Genomic DNA, 19,827 nt, shown 5'->3' on the forward strand with positions numbered 1-19,827 from the left:
TCTCTCTTTCATTCTTTGAAAATAACATCAGCATCATAATAGTGCCTTTAAAAAAACTGAGTGTACATTATTATACGCCCACATTCAATAAACAGAATTCCAAGAAGGTTACACTGTTAGACAGAGAAAAAGAATAGGCAGTTTTGATTATGTTTTGGAATTTCTTATCATAATGATTGGACCTTACATATTGATTACATATTGTGCCTTGCATCCTGCCATGAACATACATATTAGAAAAAAGATAGACAGATAGATAGAAAAAAGATATGATTTGGGTATGACCACCCCCTCTACTGGAGGGATTCTGCTCTAGTGATGCCTCTTCGGCAGATGACATAAAACAACATATTTATGATTAACCTGATCCCTCAAAGGAAAGGGTTTAGGGATCCCCATCCAGGGAGGTAGGGGATTCTACCCCCAGTGAATATACAAGGCAGGTCCAACTCTTACACTAGGAGAATGTCAGAAAATTAGAAAACATGGTCAAGGCTAGTGACTTCTCAAAAGAGTGTCCAGGAATGGAGGGAAGAGGAAGCTTCCCTATAATCATGGCCATCTTCCTGAGGAGGACTTAGGACAACACGTATGCAGCTATGATATGGAATTTAGGGAGCTCAGTCTTTTAAGACTCAGTTTTGAGCCAAGGCTATAACTTGTGGACCTGTTTATGGCGTAGTCTCTAAAATAACTATTCTCGGTTTGGAGTCTACCAGTACAAAGTATGAACTACCTGGACTTCACCCTTAAAACCCACTCTACCTAGACCTATGATGGTGAACCTATGACATGTGTGCCCTCTCTGGCATACGAAGCCATACTGGAGGGCACACAGAGAGGTAGGGAAAGAGGAGGAACAGGCTCGTGCCTGTTCCTCCACTTCCCCCACCCTCCTGTGCCTTTAGCTGTCTCCAGAAAAGTCCTGCCCCTGGAAGTCCCACCCCCAGAAGGTGGAGGTCCCACCCCTAGAAGGCCCCCACCACCACCAATTGGAAGCTCTGGTCCTGGCACCAGGTAACACCCGATGCCAGAATACCTTTGAGTTTGGGCATTTGGTCCCTAAAAGGTTCACTATCACTGGCCCACTCTAACTGAAACACAACACAGAGATGTCAAATCTGTCCATTTTTGTTTCTTTCTTCCAGTCCCATGTGTTTTTCATCAAAACATTTTCTCATTTTCCCAGTCTTATATATTTTTAATCAAAACACTGTTTTCTAAACTTAAATTTGCTTTCAGTTTTGATGTTTTGAGGATTATATGAAAAATGCATTTTGTGTGGAGGCCAAGATGATCAAACTGAGGCTGTCATATTTTGACCACATCATGAGAAGATATGAATAATTGGAAAAGACAATAATACTGGGAAAGGTTGAGGTTAGAGGAAGGAGAGGTAGACTGCACACCAGATAGCTTGATTCAATTAGGGAAGACACAAGCATGAGTCTGCAGGAAATGAGCAGAGCAGTGCAGGACAGGAAGACTTGGAGATGTCTCATTCACAGGGCTTCCAAGTCACAAAAGCATTTTGTTCTAAGAAATGTAATTCTTTGTATTTTATCTGATTGACATGACTTATTTAAGAAGCAGTTTCCACAGTAAAATGAATTTTAATATTATTTTCATTTACATCAAGTAGTTTTGTGTTTACTTTTCTTCAACACTTTTAATATTGTACAATTTTTCATGCAAAGTTCAGAGAAAAGAGGATTTTGAAGGAATACCAAAGGCTTTGGAGAGGGTTGTATATTATTTGAAGGTTCAAAATTAGACATGTTTGAATTAAAATGAGAACAGATTTTTCTTATGTGTGATAGGAAGCCAGTGTGGTGTAGTGGTTTCTGGACTGGACTACAATTCTGGAGACCAGGGTTCAAATCCCAGTTCAGTCATGGAAACCCATTGGGTGATCTTGACCAAGTGACACTCTTTCTTTGCCTCAGAGGACAACAAAGGCAAACTCCTAATGAACAAATCTTGTGAAGAAAATCCCTTGATAGGTTCTCTTTACAGTTGTCATAAGTCAGACACAACTGGAAAGCATCCAATATCATCATTCTGGATGCATCCACACTGCAGATATTATCCATTTTGACACCACTTCAACTACTATAGCTCAACACTATTGAATTCTGGGGTTTGTAGCTTGTTGTGACATCGTCGCTCTCTGACGGAAAAGGCTAAATGTCCCATCAAATTAAAATTCCCAGAATTCCACAGCATTAAGCCATGGCAGTTAAAGCAGCATCAAGCTGATTATTTCTGCAGTGCAGATGCTGCCTTGGTGGTAACGGAACTGAAGAGATCAGAAGAAGATTCCTTTGTTGTGTTATAAACTTATCATGCACTAACAATATGCTGAGACAGATGTCTGCAGAGGTGCAGTCTGCATCTTCATCAGGGGTCCACATGTGCATTTACAGCTGTTGGATAAAACTTGTGAATACAGGTTGAGTCTCTGTTATTCGGAATGCCTGGGACCAGAAGTGTTTTGGATTTGGGATTTTTTTCCCCAGTTTTTGGAATGTCCTCATATACATAATGAGGTATCTTAGAGATTGGACCCAAGTGTAAACATGAAGTTCATTTATGTTTCCTATACACCTTATACATAGCTTGAAGGTAATTTTATATATAATGTTTTTAATATTTTTGTGCATGAAACAAAGTTTGTGTACCTTGAACTATCAGAAAGTTATCTCAGTCACTTACGAAAAATGTTTTGAAATCTAGAGTATTTCAAATTTTATACTTCTGGAATATTCCGGAATTTGGAATTCCGGATAAAACAGTATATTTTAGAACTATGAACTCAGCACTCTGTAGCTCTATTAAATGCATTACTGGGCAACAGCCATCTAAAAGCTGATCAATGCAAGCAGATTCCCTCAAGAACAAGAACTTGCCCTTTGATACCAGTCCTTGGTGCAGCTAAGCACAAACATCAGATGCAGAGGCTTCATTCAGATACAACAGCGGGATCTGATTAAGTACCTTGGTTTCCCATCAGTAAACTGAAGAGTGGTGTACATACCCCTTTTACTTCTGCTTAGCTTCTTCCACTACCAACAGCTGCTGGGAAAGCAGGAACTGAAAGCTTAGCATGTCATACAGACCAAGAGGAAATAAGTAGGCTCTGTGTATATGCACACTTCTCTTTTACAGTAAACCAGGATTATCTCATACAGTATTATGGTTTACATTTGCCAGAATTAGAGATAATGAAAACAAAGAGTAAAGTTGTGCTGGTAGAATGCAGATCAGCTCTCTTGGGAGCCTTACACAATACTAAGCATTGAATAGACACAGATACTGGAGTTACTTTCTAGAACCAACTACTCTCCTCAATAGCTAGAATTCTTATAAAGCTTTTAGGGAACATCTGTCAGATTATGCCAATGGCAATTTTAATGCTTTCCTATTTGGAAAATTTCCAGGCTATTAAATGATGTCTAATAAAGATTTGCTTCTCATTTAGGCAACAAAATATGCTTCAGGCCTACAAGCAGCAGAAGGAATCAAAACTTTCTTTACGGTTATGCATGATCCTGAATCTTATGAAGAATATACAACTTTGCGGAAATAGTTTTGACATGCAATAGCATGCTTAATTTTTCATTTATACTTACAATATCTCTCTGTGTAATATTGTTATGCATATGTAAATAACTTGTTTACATATACCTTAATGGTAATTTCATGCAAATGAAATAGATAATTGAGGCAATTACTTCCTGATGTCTGATTAGAAAAATGATAGATTCAAAACAGTGTGGTACAGATGGCAATTATCATGTTGAGCCAAGAGATTAAGAAACATAACATATAAAAAGCTTTTTATCAGGACCAATTTTGATGGGATAGGAGTACACAATCCTTTCAACTTCTGCTATACAAACGTTTATGTTTCACTGAATATTTGATCCAACAAAATGGTTATATTTTATATTTTATTTTTTAAAGGTTGATTATGTAAATAATTAAATTATTCCCCCCTTTTTAAAAAAAGATGGCCTATAGAGGATGCTTTAATAACTGGACCAAGGGCTGTAAAGTGACATAACAAAGCAAAGCAAAGTTCTTGCCCACTACCATATTTCTGACTGTCATCATCATTTATTATTATTTTTTAAAAATCAATCATTCAATCGTATCAACTTAATTTTGTATGTTTTGTATGTGTCTTCCTTGTTTACATATCTGTATTTTCTTCGTGTCATTGTTCACAATCAATCTACATTGGAAAAGCATGCTTTTTTTTTCTGAATCAGTCTTCCAGGCAGCTATGATGATTTCTTCAGTTCTGTCTCTTGGTTTCTTCTGATTGTTCTTCAGTACAAATTCCTTGTTTCCATCTCCTGGACGTCTCCAGAAACTCGCCTTAAAATAGCTCTGAAGCCCATATAGCAGGAAGAATGACATACTAAAAAATTATCCCCTACCACTTCATCCTCTAGTGCCATAGTACCAGTATAATTAGTCCTCTTTTCTTACAGCTAGCTTTAAAATATTGGTAGATTCCACCACATAATTGGTTTCAAATGCCATATGAGCTTTAACCTTCAGTTAATTTTTTTCTATTAATATTTATTGTATTATTTCAAAACATTTTGTTCCATCTTTCAGCCTGTAAGGGGATTACTAAACTACACACTTTAAAATTTCCACACACTTTAAAATTGAGAGTATAAAACAGTTTAAAAAATAGGAAGAACAGAATGCATCTAACATATTAACAACACAGAAAAGCTGCATCTACACTGCAGAATTAATGTAGTTTGACACCATTTTAACTGCCATGGCTCATTCCTATAGAATTCTGGGATTTGTCATTTTTGTGATATATTTAGCTTTTTCTGTCAGAGAGCTCTGGTGCCACAACAAACTACAAATCCAAGGAATCCACAGGATGGAGCCATGACAGTTAAAGTGGTGTCAAACTGCATTAAGTCTGCATAATTCTGAAACACAACACAGAATGCCAGCCTTCCTTGAAAGAGAATTCCACAGTCAGGACCCTAAGTTCTAAAAGGTCCTGTCTTACATTCCCATCAGTTACACCTCTTGGTAATAACATATAAAGGAGGTTTTCTGGAAAAGACTATCAATTATGGATAGTTTAGGAAAATAGGAAGCTACCTTACACCAGGTCAGACCATTGGTTCATCTAGCTCAGAACTGTCAACTCTCACACTGATGCTCCAGGATTTCAAGCAGGATTCTCTCCTAGATCTATATGGATATCCTTGGTATTCTCTGATGGTCTCCCATCTAACAGGGCCAACCTTGCTTACCTTTCAAAATCAGACAAGATCAGGTTTCTTCAGAGTGGTATGATGCAATCTGATGGATTGTGGTTAGTTTATCACAGGAAGAGGCAATCTTTCTGGTACCCTTTTCAAAAGCCAGTTAGCACTTTAAAGAGAAGAATCAAGACACTGAATTCAACTTAGAAATGAATTTGAAGACAGTCCTTCAAATCACATCCAAGTCCTTAGTGTGTTTCTTAACTCCGTGTTGAGAACTTTTCCTTCTTTCAGACACTGAATTGTGTCTTAAGCCTTATGTCCCATCACAGCAGTTCAGCCAATTAGCATTAGAGGTTTCACTACTACAAGTGCCATATAATATACATGGCTAGGTTTCTAGGTTTGGTGGGAAAGACCTGTCCAGGTCTCGGAGGTAGAGAAGAACTTCTGGACCTCATCCCCTTCCCTGCCATCACTCCCTTCTCCTTTTGTGTTGTGTATTTTTAGATTGTAAGCCTGAGGGCAGGGAACCGTCTAATTAAAATATTGTATGTTCAGCGCTGTGTAAATTTACAGCGCTTTATAAATAAAGGTTAATAATAATAAAATAATAAAGACATTATAGATAAACACTGTTGTGACTGTTGTTATGCAGTTATGTAGACATCATTGAGATGTTTTGTCAACTTAATTTCTTCTGGAAGTGTTTAGAAAAATATGTATGTATGTATGTTTATGTGTGCTTGTGTGCTTGTGTGTACTATGCATAAAGTATGAATACAAATTGTGATATTATGTTTGCATAAAATCAGACAGTCTTATAATTCAGAAGAAGAAAGGAACTGTAGAATTTCTCAGACATGAAAACCTCTTAGCCCAAGTAAACTTGTGTTGAACTAAGCGAGTGCACATGTTAGCAATTTTGCAGAAAAATCTACAGACAATGATAAAATACCGTCTGCAGTACTTCCCTTTTTGGAAAGGGGGAAAGGGAACAGTTTACAGGTTGATACAATGAAGGCAATACCTGCTTAATAACAAAATTATACACTACTGCTGCTATTGAGCAGAAATCTATTTTAGATTATTTAGCTTGGGAAGTCACTGTGACATATAATAACATTTTTGGAGGAAAATCCATTGTTGGCTGCAAAATCATTCTTCTATTCCTACAAATATACTTACACATTTACAGATATTTTACTTTTTTGGACTACAGCTTCCAGAATCATTCACATAACAGAGCCACATGTCACATTACGTGGCAGAGTTTGGGAGCTATAGTCCAAAAAATGTCCAAACTCTGCAAAGTTCTCCATGCACACCTTGAAAATATATGGCAAGGTTAAGTCACAAGGCCACTTTAAGAGTAGAAAGATTAGCCAGAAGAAAGCTTTCCGCCCCCCCCCCCCCCCCCCAAAATATGTTTATGTAAGAAACTGGACTGATAAATATGCCCCTACAAAAGAAGACCTCAAGAAGTAAAGGCTACAGTTCTGTCAGGATCCACAGAGTTTGGGGAAAATTTTCAATACAGTGTTTCTGAACACCTACTTCCATGTACTCCTCCGTTCCTGAAATTTTGCAGAGTTTTGAGAGTAGCTTTCAGTACAAAGGCCAAATTATCACATAGAAATGTATAGGAATGCTCATTCTATGACTCTAGTAACTTAAAATGGATGTGTGCACCAGCTGTCAATATACCGTATATACTCGACTATAAGTCAACCTCATGTATAAGTCGAGGGCAAGTTTTAAGGGCAAAATTATGGATTTTGATATGACCCTTGGATAAGTCGAGGGTAAAACTTAGGGACACACACACAAAAAATCTAAATGATGAAGCAATGGAAAACAATACCAAAGAACCTACAAGATTATGGCAGGCATAACTGTTTTGGCTTACAAGACTGGATGGAAAAGAGAGTAGAGGGAGGTCAGTGCTTCCAGGACAGATTGCCCTCTTGCCTTTCTTAATAAGATGGTTCCATTCTTAATAAGAGTTAAAGTATAGTATTTACATTGACCCATGGATAAGTCGACCTAGGTTTTTGAGGTCAATTTTTTGACCAAAATTTCTAGACTTATACATGAGTATATACAGTAAATGTTGTATGAAGATCCTATGAGCCCTCACCTCATACTTCACATAGAGGCCAATACAATGCTGTGCATGCAGTCATCTGTTCAAATGATGTGACTTCTTTTTTCATCCTTGTTTTATCCTTCTTTTCCCTGCTTCTCCAGAAAATTTGCTCCAGAGGGCATTGGATTCCTCTAGAGTAGGGGTTCCCAATCTTTTTGACTTGCGGAACCTTTATTTTTATGGTGGAGCCCCTAAGAGATTTGCAAGTTAATGATGTTTAGGAGTATATATAAGAATATATTCTTATTCTTTAATTTCATTCAATTTTTATTTCTTTCATTTTCTTGGACTGTCCACTGAGCACCTGGAAACTGAATGCAGAGCCCTAAGAGCGTCTTGGAGCATATTTTGAGTAGACATATAGATGCAAGGTAGGAGGACATGTAGTTGGCCAGTTCCATTTACAGAGTTCATCCAGACAATGATTATTCCTATCAATTTTCATATGATAATGTGTCCTTCTGAAAGTGCACCTTTTTGTTGATAGCCAAATGGAGACATTTTTGGTGGCAGACTGAAACACATTTGTGCTGTCAGACCTTTACAAACTGTTGGGGTTGGATTCTTAATGCTTTTTGTGGTGCTGGTTTTGAAAGTTTTCTTTAAAGGTCTGTATATAGATTTTTAAAATTATTTTTATTCTTTTAATGCATTTTAATATTTTAGTTATTCTAATATATGATTGTTTAATTATATATTTTATACTTTCATTTAACTTTTGTAGTGTTTTTAATCTGTATTGTTTTAAAAGAGTTTTAGCCACCTTGAGTCCCATCATTAGGAGAAAGGCGGGATATAAATTAATAATAATAATAGTCAAAGGTAAGCATCTATACCAAGTGGGAATGGTATCATCTGTAATATTTCCCTCACTTTCAGTGAGACAGATATGTGGGGCATACTTGCAGCAGACAGTGTGTGTGTCCCACTGTTTAGAAAATAAGGGTTCATATACTACAAGGATTTCTCTGGTATTCTGCAGAGTGCTTTGAACCAGCACAAACACACTGAAATAGCCTCGCTGAATGAAACTGAGATGCCAGCCAGCATAACACAAAGGAATAAGAAAATTGACTCCACATAAAATTGTGGTCCTTAATCTCAATTGGAAGCTCAGGGGATACCACAAAAGCTGCATGTATTTCATAAATAATCATGTCTTATTCAAAACTAGTGTTTTAAAATTGTAACAGAAAGAGAACATGTGGGAGACGCTGGCCTGTCTTTTTTCTGAATTTGTTTTAGTGCCTGCTTTTCATGTAAACATAGCAAATTCTTTAACATCACCCTGTCATCTCTGACACTAAACTTGCCACTTAACTCATTTCATCAAAACACTTATTTGATTCAGATGCTTCTCAAAGCCTCTTTTTCATGAACTGTCTACTGCCTATAAACAAAAAAATGAACAGTGGTTTCAGATAACCTGGATAACGTTTATACTTTAAAAATCCATTATTGGAGTAACTTTTACTCTGAAAGTGTGATCATGTTAGCTGCGGTCAGGGTGAATAAAGAGCAAGAACATATTTACTGAATGGACCCTAGGGGAAGGAAGAGAGCAGCAGTAAGTGCATAGAGAAGGTTGCACCAAGGACAAATAATGGGAGATCCACGATTACATATCTTTGCATTTCTCCGCCTTTGGCTAAATACAGTGGATAGTGGTAGGAAAAGAGCCATAGCTAGAGAATGCTGTTGGACTAGATCTATGGTTCTAAAGGAAAGGAATAGCTAACCTCACCATTCTGGCTTAAACTTCTTCCTCTGCCATTGGTGTGGGAAAGGTGCCCATAATTAATGCATCTATTTCCAACAATGGTCACTACCAACATTGCAAGAGGGGAATTTAGATGAGGGAAATCTCTTCCTCTCCATGGCACTACCCCAATCCAAACTGTGTCATACAATTGCTATTAGTCAACAAAAGAGATATGAGGGAATCAAGAAGTTGTTGTTGTTAATTATTTGTTACCCACCTCTTTCAAGGGGTCAAGGCAGGAAACAACATCAGATTAATAAGCTATATAACATCAGTTAACACAAATCTAATAAAAAGGGCTAATAAGACACATACATATTAAAACAATCCACATTTAAAATTCATTTAAAATTCACATTTTCAAAACAATCTGGATAGGCCTACCACAAGAGACTAGTCGTTAATATTGTTTTAAATTTGGGCAGCGTATTATTTATATGCCGCCCAATCACTGGGAATCCAGGCGGCTTACAACAGAGGGGATAATAGACAGTTTCCTGCCCTCAGGCTTACAATCTAAAAAGACATGACACAAAAGGAGAAGAGAATGGTGAGGGAGGGAGGGGATCAGGTCCAGCATTCTTCTCTCCCTCTGAGGCCTGGACCAAGGCAGATGGAGGGAGGGCTCTTCTTCTTCAGGCTAGCCCTGGTGGATCTGGGCCTGCCTGGTCAACTCCCTCGCTGGCCGGAGGATGACAGTTATGGAGGGAGGAGTCTCTTCTTCCAGGCTAGCCCTGATGGAGCTAGGCTTGCCTGGTCAACTCCCTCATAGGCCGGAAGATGACAGTTATGGAGGGAGGAGTCTCTTCTTCCAAGCTAGCCCTGATGGAGCTGGGCCTGCCTGGTCAACTCCCTCATAGGCCGGAGGATGACAGTTATGGAGGGAGGAGCCTCTTCTTTCAGGCTAGCCCTGATGGAGCTGGGTCCGCCTAGTCAACTCCCTCATAGGCTGGAGGATGACAGCTATGGAGGAGCCTCTTCTTCCAGGCTAGCCCTAATGGAGCTGGGCCTGCCTGGTCAACTCCCTCATAGGCCAGAGGATGACAGTTATAGAGGGAGGAGCCTCTTCTTCCAGGCTAGCCCTGATGGAGCTAGGTCAGCCTGGTCAACTCCCTCATAGGGCGGAGGATGACAGTTATGGAGGTATACAGCTGTTGAATCTCTTCTGGCCAGTCATTCAACAGTCTAGGGGTAATGACAATTGCCAACCTAGTCCTGACTAACTGGAGTAGATGTCCCCCAGAGGACCTGAGAGTATGAGGCAGGTTATATGAGAAGAAGCAATCCTGTAGGTAACCTGTACCCAAGCCATATAGGGCTTTAAAGATAATAACCAAAACTTTGTACCTTGCTCGAAAACTAATTGGCTGCCAGTAGAGTGATTTTAATATTGGTGCGATCTGATCAGTTCTGGATGTCACAGTAACCAATTTGGCAGCTGTGTTTTGAACTAACTGAAATTTCTGAACTTAATGGTAACCCAATATACAATGTATTGCAAAAGTCCAGCCTTGAGATTACCAATGCATGCACTGACACCTTTAGGTCCTCCAGCTCTAGGAAAGGGCACAGCTGGTGTACCATCTTCTCTTGTCTGGTTTCAGCTTCAATTTGTTTTTCCCCATCCAACAGTTCACCTCTTCCAGGCATTCATTTAGAGGAGACACACAATCTTCAGATGACTCTGTATTTGAAGGCATGGAGAAGTGCATTTGGGTGTCATCAGCATGCATACAGCACCCTGCCCCAGGTCTCCAGATGATCTCTCCCAGTGATTTCATTTAGATGCTGAATCACATTGTTATTATTATTATTATTAACCTTTATTTATGAAGCGCTGTAAATTTACACAGCGCTGTACATGCAATCTTTTTAGTTAGACGGTTCCCTGCCCTCAGGCTTACAATCTAAAAAAAAAAAAAAATAGATAGAATGATTCTTTGTGGCGTGCCATATAACAGCTCCTTTGTCGAGTAGTGACTAACCCCATGCACTATCATCTGGAACTTGCCGGAGAGACAGTGCACAGTGCCCCCAGTTCCCAAGTCTATAGTCTCAATTTACATAGGGAGCATGGTCCATTCAATATTAACAGTGTCTTGTAGATTTTACTCTCACTGAATGATGTCCCCAAGACTTCAAATACATTTTAATGTTTCTCCTTATGAATGAACAGTAGAAAAGAGGACAGCTCTTAAGACTTTACAATATGAACAGAATTTCTATTTTCTTCGAGACAAAAAGCCAACACAGATTAAAAAATGTCAGGGGAATTCCTGACTACGTACTTTTTCCATGGAATATGATTATGAATCTTTTCCCCTCTTTGGATTACCTTATATACTCAACTATAAGTCAACCTCATGTATAAATTGAGGGCAGATTTTGGGTGCAAAATTATGGATTTTGCCATGACCCAAGGGTAAGTGCGGATAAACTTGGAGGCTCCTTCAGTGTGTATATGTCTGTGTGCAGCAAGAGGGACTCTAATTGAGGCTATTTGCTTCAATGTTTCAGCCTTCACATCCCAGACAGTGGAAGTGTGGGTCTGTCTGTTTAACAGCAATCAATCACCAGGACTCTTTCTTGGCTCAAGAGAGAAAGAATATGTTCTTCCCACCGCATGGGGAAATCTGAAAGAGCTGTTATCATATTACCATACTGACCCATAAATAAGTCGACCTGGGATATTGGGGTCAATTTTGGGCATAAATTTTTTGACTTGTGAATGAGTATATATGGTACATGTCAATATGTTAGGTCAAACAACTGGAAAAATACTGGTAAAGTCAAGATTGCTTCTACTCAACCGCATACCAACAAAATGGTATGAGACATACATTTGCTAAAAAAATGGACATGAATATGCTTTGAATAAGATCTCATCTATCATGGACAGTCTAAAAGGACTAAAGAGGAGAATACAGATCAAGTTTATTTAGTATTGCCATTACCATTTACATTTCAAAGGCAGGCATATGTTGCATTGAATTTGATTAGACTTGCATTATCAACTACAGATACACTGAAATGTAACTGTTATTACCATCATTGATTCACTTTCCATATTGTTTTCTTTCCATCTTTTTGACAACTTTTTCCTATTTGTATGGTTCCAGAACAAAGTATATTTTACCTAGTTCCTTCTCCCAAAAAGAAGGTAAAACTAATGATAGTCTTGATCACAGGCCACATTTCTGTATTAGAAGATGATTATGCAATTAATATTCAGGCTACTCAATAGTATAATTACTGTGGTATCTAGTGCTAACTAATAAGTACATAATAGAATAAGATGGCATTAGGCAAGCTGTCAGTTTTACCACTGCTTAACATCATTTGGCAAAAGCAGCACATTCAGCCTGTCAAAAATAATTCAGATCAGCATGCATTCTGCAAAGCTAGGAATACAGTCCACAATTTTTCTCTGATTTCAAAAAAAGTAAAAAAAAAAAAAAAAAAGTGCTGAGAATACTCTGAACAGCCAAAAAGACAAACAAATGGGTCCCTGAACAGATTGAGCCTGAACTCTCCCTGGAAGCTAAGATGATCACATTGAGGCTGTCATATTTTGTTCAGATCATGAAAAAACATAGCTCATTAGAAAAGACTGTATTGCTAAGAAAGGTAGAAGGCAGTAGAAAGGAAGACCAAATGCTGGATGGCTAGACTCAGTCAGGGAGGTCACAGCCATGAATCCACAGCAGTGGCATTCTAGGGTTGGTGTCACCCAGTGCAGTCACTCATAGGGGGATAGGATGTATGGCAGTGGGACTTCTGGTGTCAACTTCTGGTGTGTGCAGGAGCATGAGTGCATAGCTGGAGATGTTGCATGTGCCCTTAGGGAGCAGTCCTGCACTTCCCAGGGAGGGCTGGAGAAGCCCCGCATACTGCAGGGAAGGGAAGTGGAGCAGCCCCAAGAAGGGCTGGAGAAGCCCCTTGCGCCCGGGGAAGGGCCGGGGAGCATCCCTGGGGCACTGGGGAGGGCGGGAGAAGCCCAGCACACCCTGGGGAAGGACAAGGGAGCAGCCCCAGGCCCACAGGGGGTGGGAGAAGCCCCACACCCCACAGAATGGCCGGGGAGCAGCCACTGGGCTCTGGGGAGGGTGGGAGAAGCACTGTGAGCCCCCCCAGGGAGCAGGTCCATGGCCACAGGGAGCCCTGTAAATCAGGCCTGTGGCTGTGAGGAGATCCCACAGGGGGCGGGGGACCAGGAAGGTGTTCCCTCCTTCTAGGGGTGTGTCCCCTGGTGCGATCCACACACACCCCACACCCCTTAATGATGCTACTGATCCACAGGATCTAAGCAGAGCACTGGCGGACAGGAGTTGCCATGAGTCTGGGTCAGCTCAAGAGCAGTTAATAACAACAACAGCAGCAGCAACAACTACAAAAATCAAAGCATTATACCACAGCTATAAATGTCTGCATCTTTCTGGAACATGATTTTGTTCATTTGTTCCACAAAATAAAATACAACATTAGATATAGGACAGAAATAAATAATTAAGGTACAAAAATCAAAGTGATCATGTTTATTCTAAGGTGTTCTAAAATGTCTTATGTAAAGGCAACAACAACAGCAGCAGCAGCAGCAATGGTAAATGTATGGCACAGAATATGCTTAGATTATGAGCTCTCCTGGTATAAACCAAAAGAAAAAAGGCAGCAGTTCACTATTTCTGTCAATGGGCATCTTTTCACATGTTAAATCTAGCCTGATCAAGGATCAGAGACTAAGGGGCAGAGGAGATGGCTCCATAGGAATGGCCTTTGGCAGCTCCAGCTGCAATCTCAATGGGCCACCAACAGGAGAAAATTTTTCCACACCTTTTGCTGGTAGCTTCAGGCTGCTTCGAGGGCATTTATCTTCTGCACGCCACACCCCTGAAGCATCCCAAAGCTGCTCCTTTTGGCCCATCTGTTTGGGGCCTTAATCTTATAACAACCAGACTCCATCTGAGACAGTTCCAGATGCTGCAGATGCTTGAGATTTACCATCATGTAATAGAAGACCAAAGACCAAATAGAAGACCAAAGCTCTAGGGTACAGCATATGCTTTGCATACAGAAAGTCCCATTTTGAATGCTTGGCATCTCCAGTTAACAGGATAAGACAAACCTCTCAGCCCATTTGAGGCCTACTCAGAGGAAACAATACCAGGCTAGATGGATAAATAGTCTGACCTGGATATACGGCAGCTCTTGATGTTCCACAGAGAACCAGAAAGCTTTCCTCTGTCTATTCAATAAACATAGACAGCCCACACAGGAGATCAGTGTGAACTGTCACAGAGCTCTTGTTGAAAAGATATAACCACTTCATCTTGCAGCCTGTTCATACTTAATTCCTGTCACATGGGTGGCCATTTCAAAGAGAAATGTATGGTGGAAGCCATTTGTGTGAAATGGCTTGGAAGGTTTCAACTATATTTCTGGGGGGGGGGGGACCCACAATGCTTTCAAAAGGCTATCAAGGAAAACAAAATTAATGACTGAAAAAAATAATGGATTAAACAGAGATCTTTGTCCCAGGTGAAAGTTTTTTTTATTCTAGCGCTATTTAACCCTTTAATGTAACATCTATTCAAGGTTCTTGTTGGTATGTGGTTACATAATAAAATCTTGCTTACTTTTAAGACAATTCAACCTAAGTTTCCCTTGTTCCTTTGTAACAAAAGAAAAGGACCTGCACACTTTAACACTTGTTTACATTGCAACAAAAAATGTTAGTTCCACCCTACTTTAATACACAGTCCCTTCTTCATTGAAAGGCTCCAAAACATTTCTAGTCATTATTTGTTGCAGTTACAAAGGCACAGGGGAAAATGTTGCCCAGCTGCCAAATATTCTGGTCCTCTTCATGTACAACTGATTGCCTACACCACCCTTTGCTTTGCTTACATTCTGATACTGAAAGCAATTATCTTCTGGCAGGCTGGATACTTTTTCAGTAATATCATTACAGCAATATGCACTGACAAAAGCTTTTTTCTGGAAACACATAATGAATTGTTTAACAATATAGCTTTAAAATGAGTCTATTTTACAAAGAGGACTTAGGAGTCAAACTGCCCTATAATAGTCAGGAACAATATGAATGAACCAAGAGCATTTATATCAGTAATACCACGGCTGTCTGTTACTTATGCTGTTTTAATGATCCTCTATACATTGCTCTTTTATGATAACATCTGAACAATATTCCCTATTGCAACACCTGGTTGCATATTTCTTAACCGGTTGTGGAGCATGTCAATCCACAAAACTCCTTATGGCAGCATTGCAAGAGTTTTCCAGGTTTACTGGGAAGACCTGTATACTAAAAAGCAAAGTGAGACTTTGACTGGATACTTAGCTGAATTATGGTATCATTTCCCATTGAGGAAACTGTTATCCCTGTTATCAAAGCAGTGGAGAAAAAAATCTATTTTGCTTTGGTAAAGACTAAAAGAATTGTCTCTAAAAAATTGGAAATGGCAGCAGAAGCTCAATTTCTGTATTCTCAAGTCATGGTGGTTTTCCTAGGGTTAGGGTTGGCATATCCCGGGGGGGCGGGACATTCCCGCTTTTGGACCGTTCTGCATGGTCCCGGTCCAGTTTTGGGTCTGTCCCGGTGCCCCCTGGGTTTTGTTAGGGTGCTGCCGCGGCGGCGCCTTTAGCCGCGCTTACTTGCGGCCGCTCTTCCTTGCCGCCGCCGCCACCAGCACCAATGTGGCTGTTCCATCCCTGCGGCCCCTCTTGCTGCTGCCGCCACCACCGCGGCATTCGCCGCAAGCCCGCAAGCCCAAAGACTTCTGCACGGGCACTCGCAGGGCGTGGTGGGAGCCTGGAGCTCCTCTGGTTGGCTGGCTAGCTGGCTGGGCTGGCCAATAGGGGAACAGCCCACCCCCTGCTTCAGGAGTCTGTGACTCTTGGCAGGGGGCGGGGCTGTTCCAGCTCTCTGCCCCCATTGGCCGGCCATCTTAAAGAGGAGGAGTTCTCCTTTATTTACTCCCTGCGGGCCGGCGGTCAGAGGGCAGCGGCGAGCAACCGGGGGCAGAGGACCTCAAGCGGAGGCAAGCGGCAAGGAAGTGGGGGCATGGGGGGGGCAAGCAGAGGCAAGCGGCGAGAAAGCGGGGGCATGGGGGGGCAAGCGGGGGAGTCAGTTTGCAAATGCCCAAATGTGCTTTATGTGTGTTTTGGAATAGGGGAGGGGGGTTGGCCAGAAAAGGAAGAACATTTCTGTCATCTGTCTAGGAATAATGCCAAAATGTCCTCCATTTTGATCATGCCTAAGAAACATGCATTTATAGTAACATTTTAAAAAAATCATCAATTTTTTCGCATGTCCTCCATTTTTAAAAAGTGTGTCCTATTTAAAATACATTTTAAAATGTTGTCCTACATTTGTCCCATTTTGGAGGTCCGGACTTATGGCAACCCTACCTAGGGTAGATCTTCATCTTAAGCTAGGAGCTGCTTTAATTTTAATTGGAACTGAGGAGGCATTCCGGGGTTTCTAATCCTCTTCTCCCATTTACAGAGCCCCTGAAATACATTTCCAGATCCAAGACAGACCAACAACAAAGACATCTCTGTACATTCCACAACTATTTTTGTTTTAAAAAAAATTAAAGAGAAGAATTAATTTCACTCACTCAAATGAAAGGGTTCCATCAATTAAAAATAATGTCAAGGTATTATAGAGATATTCATCAAATGTAACGTCTTTGCTGCTTTATGTCATTCTCATTCCATTTTTACCTCTTTGTTGGCTCTATCTGCTTGAACTAAAGTTCCATTCAGGCATGGTTCTACATAATGGAGTTCTTCATTATACTGTAGACAAACAGAAAACAAAAGAAGAAGGTGTGACAATTAATGTAAACCTTTGAAAGATACAATTTAAGTTAATGACTGAAAACAATGCAAACATGCAGATGGCACAGAAACAACATAAGCATCAATTATTTCTTTTCAAATGCATATATTTTGTTTTCTTTCTGTATTATAAAAACTGAAATGTTGAAGAGCCAACATACAGTCAAGAAGGTTTTAAGATATGTTATACAGCAGGGTTGATTCAGAGATCACCCCATCATGAATAAAACATGAATGCCAGGAGGACTGGCTGACAGAAACCTCTCTGCCTGACATGACATCTGCAGCCCAGCCTTAATTCTGAATCTTTTTTCACGTGAACAACAACTAACAAGTATCTCAATAAAATTGTTACATTTGACTTCGGCCCTAGATTTCTTTCTGTGGTCAGAAGCAAGTTTATTTTCATAAAAAAGGACTTGCCTCTTTCCCTTTACAGTTTCTTGCATCCCCATAAAATCTGCACCTGGGGGTTGCTGGACTAAAAGCAGTGTTGTATGATGTCATGGGCAGGGTTCCAAATTGAAAGGTGAACTAGCAGAAATGCACTTAGAATCCACATGTAAGTGTAGGGCCAAAGATAACCCACCCACACTTTTTAAGAGCAATTTTTTTTTACACTGACCTACTGTGGCAAATTTCAGAGGAGATTTCTAGGAATGGTAAAAATATTATTGACCAATCCTGCAAAATTAGTGTTGCCAACATCTTTGTTGATTTATTGATATGGAGAGCTGCAAACTAACACAGAGAGTTTTTTGTGGTTTTTTGGGCTATGTGGCTATGTTTAAGAAGAGTTTATTCCTGACGTTTCACCAGCATCTGGGTTCTACCCTGGGTAAGGAGGGGTGATTCCCATGGTAATATGCAAAAGAGGATTAGTGCCTGCTAATTGGTGATCATTGTCTGCTGGGAAAGTCCATGACCCTGGGTGGTTTCTCATTTGCATTTGATGAATTCAAGCACCTAGATTGGGCTCTACAGGCCAATGGTTATTCCAGCTCAGACATCAGAAGGGCTGCCAGATCCAGAAAAACCCAGAGGAGTGAAGTCAAGCAACCACCCAAAGGGAAGGTATTTTTAACATGCATCAAAGGAGTCACAGAGAGAATAGGGAAAATGGTAAGGAAACACAACCTTCAAATGGTTTACAAACCGACCAAGAAAATCCAGCAAATGCTACACTCAGCGAAGGACAGGAAAGACTCTCTCACAGCAGCAGGAGTTTACTGCATACCATGCAGCTGCGGACAAGTCTACATAGGGACCACCAAATGCAGTGTCCAAACACTAATCAAGGAACATAAGAGACACTGCAGAAAAATCAGCAGTAGCAGAACACATTATAAACCATCCTGGGCATAAAATGCTGTTTGAAAACACTGAAAGTCTGGACCATGCCAACAACTATCAGGTCAGAATGCATAGGGAAGCCAATGAAATCCACAAACACTTGGACAACTTCAACAGAAAAGAAGAAAGTCTGAAAGTAAACAAAGTTTGGCTACCTGTCCTGCAAAATAGTAAAATCAGCTCTCAGCAAATGCAAATGAGAAACCACCCAGGGTCAAGGGCTTTTCCAGCAGACATTGATCACCAATTAGCAGACACTAATCCTCTTTTGCATATCCTCCCACCCTGAGGCCCTGCCATCAACAACAGAACAATACACAGATTAACATGGGAATCACTCCTCCTTATCCAGGATTACAATATATATATATATATACACACACACACACACACACACACACACACACACACACAGTGGTACCCCGGGATACGAATGCGCCGCCTTACGAAATTTCCGAGTTACGAAAAAAATCCATAGAAAAAAACTGTTCCGGGTTACGAAGGTTATTTCGGGTTACGAAAAATTTTTTGGTGCTTTTCGGCGCTTTTTCGCACGAAATCGCGGCTTTCGCTATTAGCGCCTATGGCTTTTTCGGCTTACGAAGGATTTCGGGTTACGAACGCGGCGGCGGAACGAATTAAATTCGTAACCCGGGGTACCACTGTATATATACTCTCTCTCTCTCTCTCTCTCTCTCTCTTTTCTAGGCCAGCATTCTCTGAAGATGCCAGCCACAGATGCTGGTGAAACATCAGGAATAAACTCTTCTAGAACATGGCCACATAGCCTGAAAAACCCACAAAAAAACTATGGATGCTGGCCATGAAAGCCTTTGACTTCACATAACACAGAGAGCTTTGGGCTTGATGGAATCAAAGCCCAGGAAAATTGTAAAAGAAACAACCAAATAATTCTTATCAGCACCATGGGAACAAAAAGAGTGTTACAATAATGTATTTCCTTAGAGGAGTGCATGCAGCAAATACACCATTTTACTCTTATTACACAGCCATACTGCCTGTGAGTAGTATTGTCTCATACACTGTTGTGCCCTCTCTTCCATTAAACAAAACTCTCACCTGCTCTCTCTGTCTAACCAAGCAGTCTAGTTGTAATCTGCTCCATATTGGACATCTGTCTCTATCACTCATGTTGACAGTTCAATGCTCTCTCACTGTACTCTCGCTCAACATAAAGGTTGTTTAATTTGGACTGTGTCAACCGTTGCTGAATACTAATCTGAAATTAATATAACTCTCTGAATGTAGATATTCATATTTTTAGTGTCACCATGATTTGAGGTCCAGTTTCTATGCAGTCATATTCATTTTAATATCTTATTTATTTATTCATGCAAGATTTTCTATCCCACCCTCTATCACGAGATCTCAAAGAGGCATACAATTAAAGGAATATAAAATGTTAAGGTAATTCCAGAAAACAGCAAGAG

The 19,827-nt window shown here is 40.3% G+C and overlaps 1 protein-coding gene across 2 annotated transcripts in view; it reads right to left on the bottom strand.

Moving 5' to 3' along the window:
- The window catches only part of CACNA2D3 (calcium voltage-gated channel auxiliary subunit alpha2delta 3), a 726,617-nt gene that overhangs the window by 380,999 nt on the left and 325,791 nt on the right, over window positions 1-19,827 (bottom strand). For both annotated transcript variants that reach the window (XM_042453686.1, XM_042453685.1), the window contains one exon: window positions 16,907-16,981. In XM_042453686.1, the coding sequence (XP_042309620.1) occupies window positions 16,907-16,981 (75 nt within the window). The remainder of the gene's footprint in view (window positions 1-16,906; window positions 16,982-19,827) is intronic.

Source organism: Sceloporus undulatus, chromosome 2 (assembly GCF_019175285.1).
Source record: "Sceloporus undulatus isolate JIND9_A2432 ecotype Alabama chromosome 2, SceUnd_v1.1, whole genome shotgun sequence".
In the NCBI taxonomy this organism is placed as follows: domain Eukaryota; kingdom Metazoa; phylum Chordata; class Lepidosauria; order Squamata; family Phrynosomatidae; genus Sceloporus; species Sceloporus undulatus.